The sequence below is a fragment of the Falco naumanni genome, chromosome 1, assembly GCF_017639655.2.
Source record: "Falco naumanni isolate bFalNau1 chromosome 1, bFalNau1.pat, whole genome shotgun sequence".
Lineage (NCBI taxonomy): Eukaryota > Metazoa > Chordata > Aves > Falconiformes > Falconidae > Falco > Falco naumanni.
In genome coordinates this window covers 116,980,729-116,992,640 of record NC_054054.1, presented here as the reverse complement: position 1 = coordinate 116,992,640, position 11,912 = coordinate 116,980,729, and the positions used below count along the sequence as shown (strand labels likewise).

Here is an 11,912-nt window from a genome sequence, read left to right as displayed (position 1 = left end):
TTGCTGTAGTGCAATGATGCCGCTTGGAGAAGACCTTCACCGGGCTTTCATTTGCTGCCACTGCATAGGGTGGCAATCATATCTCACTGTCCAAAGGGTCTGGCAGGTGAATTAAATCCTTCACCTTTTGTGCCTGCCAGGGAGCTGGTGGCCAAGCCACGGTGGGCAGCACAGGGCACATGGGTCCCCGGAGGGATGCACTGCAGCTGACAGCCCCGCAGGGTTGTACGTGCAGAGCCACCTCCCCCAGCACTGTGCCCAGACATCTTTGCAAGCCAAATCACTGTGGCTTTTCCATCACCTGCGCTGCTAAGGTTCTTGGAGCCCCCTCTGCCCCCGTGGGGACAGTGATGCGACATGTCCCCCGGCTCCAGCTGCAGGGACGCATCTCTGCGAGCCCCATGCCGTGTGCATGTGTCCGCGGGCAGGGAGAGCTGCTGGGGGATGCTCTGTCGCTGGGGGGCTCAGGGACAGCCTGTCCCTTGTCCCACGGAGTCCCTAAGGCTGCTGGCAACCCACGGCCCCGCGAGGTGGCAGCAAGCATCCACGGCAACAGCGGAGAGGCAGGGAGGCTGCAGGCTGGGGGCGGGGGGGGGGGGGGGAGAAGACCCGGCTGGGGTGGGAAATGCACCCCCAGCATCATCTGCATGAGGGACAGCCCAGGAGGGATTCCCTGTTCACTCAGCCCACAGATGATGCCATGGGGCAGACTCCAGCCCATGGACCATACCCCAGCCCTGGAGGGATGCACTCCAGCCCTGGAGGCTGGGGGGGGGGGGGGGGGGGGGGGGGGGGGGGGCGGGGGGGGTGCAGGAGCGATCCCAGGTAAATGTTTGGCCCCTCGTGCCTTGTTCAGGTTACCTTGGCATAAATGAGGCATCATGTTCAAAAGGCACTCCTGCCTGTGACCTGACCCCTGCCTGCTCACTGCCACCACGGCTCAGTCCTTGGGGCAGGAAGGAGGTGCCAGGAGCATGGGGTAAGTTTGGGGGTGGCTGAAATGAATACAGCCACAGCATGGGGTAGCAGGCTGGATGCTCCCCAACAGGGCAGAAGCAGCTCGGTTCAGCCTGGAAATGGTGCAGAACCAGGGTGTGAAATGCATCCTGCTGCAGGTGCCGAAAAGAAGCTTTCCCACCTCTTTTTTTCTTTTTTTTTTAACCCAAACTGCTCCTTTAGGCCAAATGACTTACCCCCTTGGACCTGCACTAGGGAACCCAAATGCACTCAACTCTCCCAGTTCTAAAGAATCTTTTCGCTTGTTCAAATAAATACTCCCTGAACACCCCCAAAACACCTGGCTCCTTTGGCTGCTGGTTCCCAGGTCAATGGAGCTCACCCTGTTACCCCAGGGCTTGGCCATTGTGCTCAGCTAACTCGCCCACCACCTCCCATCAAGATGTGAGGACAGACCACAAACCAGGATGCTGAGCTCATCCCACTTCTGCCCCTCTCTGCCCTGGCTGTGAGCCTGCTGCCCCAGCTGCCCCTTACTGAAAAGCTCCATAACCTGTCCTATGTCTACCTACTGTTGGCCAGGGGTCTACAGAGCTGAGCTGAAGGACCTTACCTTGACAAACAGCCCCCGGGCTTCCTGCCTAAGCTGAGAGCTCCACAGCTGCTTGTCCATCCCACCTCGTCTCGTTCCCTGGCCAGGTCTGTGGTGCAGCTTAGATACCATTAGTTACTGCACCAAACCAGCAAACAGCCCACTGGGATGGAGGTAGCCCCACTGATGCTGGCACCTGGCCCTGGACTCTGGTAATGTCTGTGTCAGGCTGGATCCCTTCCCTGCAGCAACATGGGTTCACACTGGTGTAAGAAGGTATTAAAGTTTGGCTGAGAGTTTGTGAAAGGAGGCGATATACCAGAACCACCTCCCGCTTCCATCCCCCTCCTTATAATGGACTCAGGATGTTAATTAATAGCTAATTGCTAGTATCCTGCATCCCTCTAACATCTCACCAAGGAGCCTCAAAGTGCTTTGCAGACACTGACTATGATCCCCTGCTTTGACAATGCAGAAACTACAGTCCAGAGATGTTTCAGGAACTTGCTGGTGTTCCAAGTCTGGACCAGCAACAGCTCCCAGTCCTGGATCCCTGCCCCAAGCACCAGCTCACCCTGCCTCTCCTGCCACGCCACTGAGCTGCCTCCCAGACTGTGGCCGTTTATAAAGCCCTCCCAGGCAAGCTGCCTGAAGTCAGGTTTGCAGGGGCCCAAGGCAGGGAAACAAAGAGTTAAACAATATAATGATAGGCTGGTGAGATCATCAGAGCTGGGATGCGCTCCATTGTTTATTAGGCTCAACAGAGCCCAATAGGCAACATCCAGAGTGATGTGGGGCTTGGGGTGAGGCTGGCTTAGGAGTGCGGGACCTTCTGCTGCAGCCTGTCCCACTGCTGGTGGGGTGGGCAAACGTCCCTCACCACTCGCCACGTAAGTAGGATGGATTTCCATGGGTTTGGTTCTGGGGGGTGATGGAAAGGGAGAGGGGATACAGCAGGGCAAGACTGGGGGTCATCCTCTTGCTGAGCCCCAAAAAGGGACTTGCAGGTGGTCTGCTCAGCAAGACCCTGAGCGGGTTGCTGGGACCATCTAAACTCTGGATGATGCTGGAAAGCTGCTCCCAAAGGATGCAGGTGGCTGGGCCCAACCCACCTCCACTACACCAGCAAATGGACACTGGCTCCATCTCAATTACATGAAATTCTCTAACACTTCGCCTTATTTCTCCACCCCTGGTCTCAGAGCTGAGCTAGTCAGCCTGCAGGGATGGCTGCCCACGTAGCCACTGCCAGCCCCCTCCTTGCTCCGAGGTGAGCAGGGCTGTGGGGATGGCAGGAGAAAGGATGGGGCTTTAGCACTCATGCCTGGCATGAACACCACTCTCCCCGTCTTCTCCCAGAGCTGAGTCTGCTCAGCCCAGCAGGATCCAGCCCTCTTGGTGCTGACACACAGCAACAGAAAGCTGGATACTGCGAGCCGCTCCTCTTGTGCCTGCAGGAGCTGGTGGCCGGGTCCCTCCACAGTGTGCTCAGGGCATGTTCAGTGCAACCAGCCGGCTCACCTCCCACAGCAAACCACTACACACCAGTGACGTGACAGCCGGGACGACAGAGGCACTGCATGGTGAGTGATCTCCCAGCGCTCGGTCCCTCCCCAGGGGATTCCCTGCCCCGACACCCACACAAGGAACAGGGTCTTGTCCCCCGCCAGCACCTCCCTGTGTGCAAGTCCCCTGTGCAAGCCACCCGTGCGGCTGTGGGGATGCTCTTTGTGGGACAGGTGTGGGCAGGGCAGGTCCCCCATCTCCACCGGGAAACAGCCCCCCAGTTCCCAGCTGGTTTGGTTTGAGGACCTCAGGCACACTGCCTCACTGGGTATACATCTCACCCCTATCCACTTTGAACCTGATTGATACCCGTTCTCAACTACGTTTGGCCAGGTTTAAACATCTAACAAAAAGTTTCTGCAAAGTGCATGCATGTGTATGTCTGTTAGTGCAGCAGTCTCCTCTCCCACCCATCCCACGGTCACACATGAGTCCTCTAGAGCAGCTAACCCCTTCTCCTGGCAAACAGGGACCCACGACTGTCATCTCAGGCAGTTCTGTACTGGGGTTGAACGTCAGGACCAATTAGAGTCAGACTGAGACACCCCAGAGCAGCAGGAAAAGCCATGCCCCAAAAAGCACTTATCCATTTTCCCTCCATTCACCAACATTATGGTTTCCTCCCAGCTGGGACCCCCATGGAAGACGTTGCTGCCCACCCATTGGGGTGGCAGGCAGGACACACCTTCTGGCTGAAGGCCAAGCAAACCCTTTGGGTCTTACCCCAAGACTTTGCAGAGCACCTGATGCTGCCATTTGCCAGGGGACCATCCCAAGCCATCTGGATGCCACCAGAAACCCCAGATAACCATGGGGCAGTGGGGAAGGTCTGGGGTCTCTCTCTGCGGAACAGCTTGTGGCTTTAGTGGGGCAGTATCTAGATCTTAGATGGCTGGGTTGGGGACAGGTGGGGGAAGTGTGTGTGTCAAAAGCTCTCTCCTCAGCACCACCACGTAATGTCCCCAAGGTCCAGGAGATACCCAGGTGTGTGCTGTGCCGCTTTGGCACTGGGGTCCCCAGCAGCACTAACAAACAGGGCCCAGCATATTTCCCAGCTCAGAAAGCAAACATCACCACACAGAGCACTGAAAGAGCAAAGGGAGGAGGGATAGAATCACAGGAGGCTCTTCCTTACGAAGGGGAGAAAGAAAGACCCCAGTATTAGCTCCACTGCCAACAGCTGCCCAAGATTTCAGAGGCAGCGGCAGCACAACACCAGACATGAAATCTGAGATGTGCTCTGGAGGCATTTTCAAGCCAGCAAACAGTCATCTGCGGATGCTCTCCTTACAACAATAATGATTTAGAAAATTGGAAGAAATCTGATAGCATTATCCTTCCAGGCTGCTCAGTACAACCATTGCATCTTCAAATATGAGCACATCTGTGATGAATTAGGGATGGAGCATGGGCAGAGCAGGAACTGAAATCGCATTAGCTCTCCCAAGAGCTGCAGACACATGCACTGCTCACAAACCAACTCCCAGACACTTGCAGGGAGTGAAATCCTTCACTAGCTAACAGCGGGGGAAAGTGTGACCAGAAAAAGCATGCTCTGCCGGGAAGTGCCAGAAAATTGATCAGTGTCTGGGAATTGTGGCGAGAGGAGTAGTTCTGCCAGAAAATAAAAGGGGGGAGAAAAATGCACTTTAGTGTAAATGAAAGGAAGATGATGGTTTCTGCAGGAACCTGACATTAATGCTCTGCAAAATTAAGAGGAAGGTGCTTTGCAGAGCTGCAAGTACCCATCGATGTGGAGGCAGGGCGGCAGCACACAGGCAAGCAGGGAATGGGGTGTCCGAAAGATGGGACAGGACAGACTGCACTAGACTGCTGAGATATGAGATCTTGGCATTATTCCAGAGAAGAAAGCATATTTCCAACTACAAAGCCAAATTAAAATTATACAGTGGCTTGATCATAAAACCTCTCCACAATGGATGTTACAAGGATAAAGCCAAGACATGTCATAAGATGAAATACCTTGGATGAAGTTTCAGGAAGAGCCTTGCAGAAGATTTGAGCTAGAAGAGTGGGATCACAACCAGCAACGCTGTGAGCAAGGGCTGCACGCACCAGCCAAGAGAGGAGGTACCCAGGATCTGGGCTCATCTCTGCAAAACTGCAGCTGGTGGGTTTTTCTGGAGGACTGAACTGATTCCTGGGCAGGTTGTATAGGTGGAAGCAGAGCAAAGAATTTGGCCCTTGCACAGCCAGCCTCAGCGTCTCCTCAGAACGCTGGACATTGTTGGCAGTGTTTGAGTTTTGCCTCAGGAGCCACAGCTTAAGAGCGGTGAGGTGAGCTCCATCACTGAAGCTGACAGCAGGAGAAGTTGTACCTGAGCACCCACATGTTTAACACAGCTGTAGCCATCAAAACAACATCTCACAGCAGCTCATGCTTCTCCAAAGCCAAGGGGTCAGCATGCTGCACTTGCAATCAGTCCAGCTTGCAGAGATAGGATCACCAGCTCAAAAGAAACAGAAACCAGAACTTGCTGCTATGACCAGACTTACCTGCCTTGTCAAGTGCTTGATCATCCCTGATCAAGTGCTGTAGGAGATATATAAGGATGGCAGAAACATGTCCCCTCCTCTGCTGTGTCTTGCCTTGTTCAACAGCAGGGGGTGAAAGCTGAGGACAGGAGGGATGCAGATAACGTCCACTGCTCTTGGTTTTCATATTTTGAATATTGGTCTAAGCCTGGCAAACCTGAAACATCACAAAATACATTAATACCACCAGATCTGCATTTCTGCAACAGTGTCTGTGCTGGGGGGACTAAATTGAACAATTACATCTGCTTCTTTGCAGAATAGACCACAAACCTTGGCAGGGGACACAGGTGAAAGAGCAAGGGACGTGCTGGCTGGCACCCTAGATGGTGCATCAGCATCCCTAGACGGGCACTGGGCTCAGTGTAGCCTAGGCAGGTTTCCTTAAGACGGTGCCTCTGGAGCTGTGCCAGCCTTGCAGCCTCCGTGCAGCAGCACTTTCTTGGTGTGTACCACACTCTCACACTGATCAGCAGCAACAGGAAAAGAGCTGGGGCTGCTGGGCTTCATGTTTATCTTATCTACACCTTGTTGTTGCCCATGGCAGCTACAGGCCTTTTCGCAACACATACAAGATACAAATCCAGCCTGGTATCACCCATGCTGTGCACCTCCTGGTGAGCCATCCCATGGGCCACCAGTGGGTCTGGGTGTAGGCAGGGCTGAACTGAGCAAACACACAGCCCGCAGTGCTGTGTGTGCCAAACGAGGGCTTGAAGCAGGGTTTTAAATTACTTGCTCTGGATCTAAGCCAACTTAGGCTCAAAGCTTGCGTGGTACTTAAGAAGAGCTGTGCTTGACAGTGGAGCGGGCACAGAGCCCTGGTGGCACTGCCCATACATCTGAGCATCACGGGGATCTTGTGCCCAGGCCAGCACGGCTGTGGCTTGAACTTGACTCCTGCATGGGGGAGCTCCACGAGGACAGCTGTGGGGCTGGCAGCAATCACCAGGGGCCCTGCTTTGTGGTGCTGGCAGAAGGGCCATGAGGGGCCCTGGGCTGCTCCAGGCTGGCATCGTTGCTGTAGTCCTGCTGCATGCCCTGAGGGTGGGGACAGCCCCAACCACCCGCAGAGGACAGGTCAGTCCCAGCCCTTCTGACACCACTGAGACCCTGGAGGAAAACGTGGAGGATAAAACAGGAGTTAGCTTTGCAAAAAAAACCCAACTGATTCCTGGGTGTGAAGCATCCCCAGCCTCTCCTGCCCTCCTCAGCCCTGGTACCTGCACAGGTTCATCTCTGCTGGGCTTCCCAGCAGCCGGGCATCAGGAGCATTCCCTGATCCAGCCTCCTGCCTTGTCTCCTCAGCAGAGCCCTGAGGAAATAGCGGTTAACATAATGCTCAGCCCTTCCTACTTACCATAATGTTTTCTCCATGCTAAAGGCACTTTGCTTCTGGGAAAGCATATTTCCTCCTCGAGTTAGTGAAAAAATAATGCACCAAAAAGCCACACTGCCAACCCAGCTGTCACAAGGCAGAGTATTTCAGCATGCTCCTGCTACCGAGCTCAAGAGCCCTCCCACAGCAACCTGCCCCAACTTACAGCTGGAAAACTTCCCTCTGTGATGAGCATTTCCCCATCTCCCATCTACGCATTTAAGGAGGGAACAAGAAGCTCCTGCCTTGTGGCTACTACAAGGCTGGCATATCTAGGCTGGACATGGCAATAAGAAAGATCCAGCCCCAGGGACACAAAGAAAGCACTCAGCCCATGGGAGGGGGATTTCTGCTCTCTTACTGAGTGGCCCTGACATGGAACACCTGTGCCTCAGTTTCCACACCTGCAAGAGGGAGACATGACCTTGCTACAAGGTGTAACGGGGGTGTAATTTGCATCTGGGAGGGAAAGCGGGTCTGGGGAATCAGCCAGCATCACCAGCCCTGCTTGCAGCACCCTGCTACTCCCCTGCAAGCAGCTGGGAGCCCTGGGAGGTTCAGGGTAGTGGTTTCCAATGGAAATCTACTCATCCCACCACTGAATCCCTGTGGGAGCTGGAAGCTGGTGAGCTGATGCTCTTCTCTCCCTGCAGTGACCCACAAAGCCTTCTCCACCTTCATTTGACTCGGCACCAATTAATGACCAAACAGAAAACAGCCAATCCATCCTCTATCATTAGCCTTGCTCTGCTCTTTCTCTTTTGTCCATCTCAGGTCTCTGTCTCAGATCCCGTCACCATGGAAATTCCCCCCAAGAGCCCTGACGGGAGTGAGAAGTCACCTCAGTCCAAGGAGCTGCCGATCAGTAACACGGCCAGCACCCTCTGCATCAGCTCCCGGAGTGAGTCCGTCTGGACCAGTGCATCCAGAAGCAAGTGGGACATATACCACAAGCCTGTCATTGTCGTGTCTGTCGGAGCAGCTATCTTCCTCTTCGGGATGGTCATCACCAGCCTGTCGTGCATCCAAATCAAGAACAAAGACATCTACAAAATGTGTGGCCCAGCTTTACTGTCCTTGGGACTGATGCTCCTCGTTTGTGGCCTTGTCTGGATCCCCATCATCCGGAAGAAGCAGAAGCAGAGACAGAAGTCACAGTTTCTGCAGACCCTCAAGTCCTTCTTCTTTAACCGCTGAGGGCAGCCCAGGACCTTCCCAGGAAGGCTCCACTCACTTCTACCCACCTGTGTTGGTTAGCCATAAAAAGAAACACATTCTTCTATTCTCCTAGAGGATTTCATTCCAGTAAGTCTCTTCCCTACAGGTGAAACATACTGTACCAGTCTTCAATGTGAAAAAGAACTTTTTATTTCATCCAAGCAATCCCAGAATAAAAGGCAAGTAGGATTTTGCAGCTGAGCCCAGCGAGGTAGGTCCGAGCTCTCTGCATCACTCTCCTGTCCAGTGAGCAACCCAACATCACATATTGGGAAAAGCAAAGCTCCTAAGTGGCTCCATCCTGCAGCTTCTACAAGATACATCAGCAGAGAGGAGCCAACCGACTACAAAGTGTGAGTGAAGGCTGGTGTGAGCACTGCCAACTGAAAACCAGTTCAGATGTAGAAATTCAGAGGCCAGAGATGGCTCGTCTGGAGTTAGTGGAGAGCAGGAGCAGGACAACATAGTTCCAGACCACTTTGTATCCGAGGAGCCACCAGAATGGGCAGCACACATCACCAGCGCTTAGGAGGACCAGACATGATGCTCATGGCCAGGACTTCCCTGCCACTGGCCTGTTACAGCGGCTGGCTGAGACATGGCTGCAAACCAGAGCTCACTCCTTGCTCAGCGCAGGGTGTCTGCAGGCTTTATTTATTGTTCCAGAGCATCGAGGCAAGGAGCAGCATCACGAGCAGCATCACAAGCAGCACTTTTTTGCTCCCTCTGGCAGAGGGTGTTTAAGAAGGGCTGTTCCTCTAGGTCTGCAGGGGCAAAGCTGGTTTGCAGCATCTGCTCATTTGCACTAGCGCTGTCTGCCAGCAGCACGCATCAACCCACCCCAGCCATCAGCCTCCTTACACAACCAGAGCTGGACCACAGGCAAGAGAGACAGGTTCATTATCTCCACCACTCTGCTTCTGCCTTTAATAAGCGTGTGCCCTGAGGCAATTCACCAAGGAAAACACTGATCCTTTCTGCATGGCTTTTGCTTTAGTTTTATGTTTTCAGCAGGCCTGATTTACTTTAAAAGACAAATCTGAAACGCAGGTTCTCAGTCTGAAGAACCAGTCTCAGTCTGGACAGCAAGATCTGAGTTGATATGAATAGGCCTGTGATGTCTAGCTCCCAGCTCTGGGTTCAGGTACTGGTGAGAGTCTGGTTTTTCCGAAGTGCTGATCCAGCCTGGATCCCACAGCAGCCCTTCGGCAGCGGCTGAGACCCCCCAGCACAGTGAGCACTGGCTCAGAGGCTTTGCTGCTCAAAGACCCACTGCAGGACGAGGATGTGGTCGGTGCTGATCAGAAGGAGAAGAGGAGTACAGAAGAGGAGACCCCACCAAGCTCCTCTTTGTAGTCTGCACCTCCACAGGGAAGCTGTGGCAGCCCTACTGCTCTCCAAATGCCGTGGGAGGCGGGGAAGCCAGCAGGAGCTGCGGTGAGAGAATTTACAATATGATAACCTGCATCACCTGCTGGTGAAAGGAAGCTCGTGTAAGCCCCCAGCTTTCTTTAACCCAGTATCCCACATCTGCTGCCAGGCTCCTGCCAGTATGTGACAAAGGCTGGCCAGTGCCATCTGCCTGGACATCCCCTCCACCAGTGCTGGGAGAGCTTGAGGAGGCAGCTCCCAGCCTGGCAGCTGGCACAGCGGGATCACAAGCATTCGAGCAACACAGGTCCCTTTGCCCTGAGCCCAGCCTGGCCCTGAGTTGTGTTTCCTGGGTGGTGCAGACACATGTGTCCCCAGCCAGGCGGTGCCAGGTTTGTGAATGGAGTGTGCAAGGTGTATGATCTGGCACTGGACCCAGTAAACCTCTGTTTGTTCCTCAGCCATTAATCAAGCCATGCAATGTTTTGCTTGTTCTTGCAACCCTGACTTGGCACCAGACAGCAGTCTCTGTTGATTTAGCTGCCGTGGGCAGAGGGTGCTCACCCAAAACTTCTGCTCAGGGGGCAGCTGCAGTCAGAAGAGCAAACATCAGCACTCACGCAGGGGAAGTCACCGAGCAACGCGAAGAGCATCACCAGGTCCCAGCTGGTGGCAGCCTGCAGAACCGGTCACAGACAGGGGTCCTGAAGCTGCACGGTCTGGAGGAGGCACCTGGAAACGGACCCTGCTGCAAACAGCTCTGCTATGGCAAAGGCTGCTCAGCCCAGAGGGATGTGAAGGGAGGACTAGAAGTACCAAATGGCCCAGAGAGAGAGAGCAGGGGTCCTGCTCTCCATGACTCACAACCAGGGAAAGGAGACAGTCAGTGAAATGTTAATGTAAGAAGTTGCTAAGACCAAGAATCTAATGGGATTCCAGACTGCTCATTTATAACAAGAATATTAGGTTTAATTAAAGCAAACATTTCCCCAGGAGCTTTCACATCGCTGCTCTGGTCTTATGTCTGGTTTTTTGTGCCTGCTGGTGGAGAAGGGAGGCTGTGCTGCAAGTGTTTGGGATGGGGGTTGGTGTGGCATCCTGGGGCCACCATGCAGGGACGCTCCCTCAGGACATCGGGAGGAGGAGGAGTGTGGCTAGTGCTGCAGGTTTGGTGCTGGCCACGTGCCCTGGGTGAGGGTCTCTGGTCTGTGGCTGTGCTCTGTGGGCACCTCTGATGAGGTGTAAGGAGCACCTAGAGCACCTCTGATGAGGTGTAAGGAGCACGTAGGTGGCACAGGAAAGTGCCTGGCGAGAGGATGGAGCCTGCCCCAGTGAGGGGAAAGGCAACAGCCCAGGGATCAGCAAAGCTGGCTGAGGAGAGGGGATTCATCAGGGGGATCTTACCAATTGCTGCACAGATCTGTAGGGGGATAGTGAGGTAAAGGGAGAGAAATGTTAAGCGAGGGGAAAGCTGGATTAACAGCTTGAAGATCAACATGCAGATGGAAGTCCTGCAACAGAGTGGGAGCTCTCCGCTTTGTTGCACAGGGTGTAAATGCCTGATTGCTGCTGGGAACATGGGTGGACTTTGCATTTGTGTGTGTAATGCAGAGCTCCCAGCACTGGGAAATGCATCATTCTCTTGAAGTGAGAGAGACTGAGCTGGAGCAATTTAGGGCGACAGAGATGCAGAGTATCCTGGAGGTTGTTCACAAGGGTTTCACGAGCAGCTGACATGACATGCATGCCCTAGTGTGGCCCAGCAAAACCCCACAGGGCTGGCGAAAAGAGCACCCCTGCCTCTGTGCTGTGGGACCGGTGAACTTCTACGTCTCGCTGATGTGGGAGGCTGCGGAGGCAGGGGGTATCCATGGGTTCAAAACAGGTTCATGGACAACAGATCAAAAAAGAGACAACAGAAGCCAGAGAGGGATTTGCCCTCTAACTTCTGTAACGTAACAGTGGTGGGTGCTGGAGAAGACTGTGGGGAGCAGATGGCAGAAAGAGCTGGGCTCGTCCTGCCACTGCTGGAGTCAGCACCAGGCTAGAGGGACCTTCGATCTTATCATAGGGCAGTTCTTGCCTTTGGATCATTCCCACGCACCCGCAAAGCACCGCTTGACTGCTCCCCAATATTCCTCTCTACTACCACCGCAGCCTGTTTGAATCCCGGTGTGACGCTTTGAATCAAACCGAAGAAAACCATCAGTTTTCTGTGTCAGGTTATGCAGCAAACATACTTATGTCCAACTCTGGCTAAAGCAAGCTTAGACT

At 54.0% G+C, this 11,912-nt stretch overlaps 1 protein-coding gene across 2 annotated transcripts; it reads left to right on the top strand.

Annotated features, from left to right (window-relative positions):
• The first annotated feature begins 2,204 nt into the window (after nt 1-2,204).
• Nucleotides 2,205-10,626, top strand: PIRT (phosphoinositide interacting regulator of transient receptor potential channels). 2 transcript variants are annotated; one of them, XM_040580592.1, is made up of 3 exons: nt 2,205-2,439; nt 3,007-3,132; nt 7,824-10,626. In XM_040580592.1, exons 2-3 carry the CDS (start codon nt 3,130-3,132, stop codon nt 8,244-8,246), a joined length of 426 nt encoding a protein of 141 aa, XP_040436526.1. In that variant the 5' UTR covers nt 2,205-2,439; nt 3,007-3,129; the 3' UTR covers nt 8,247-10,626. The 2 variants fall into 2 exon arrangements, with proteins under 2 accessions (XP_040436526.1, XP_040436536.1); XM_040580602.1 differs by having other exon boundaries at nt 2,909-3,132.
• The last annotated feature ends 1,286 nt before the right edge of the window (nt 10,627-11,912 follow it).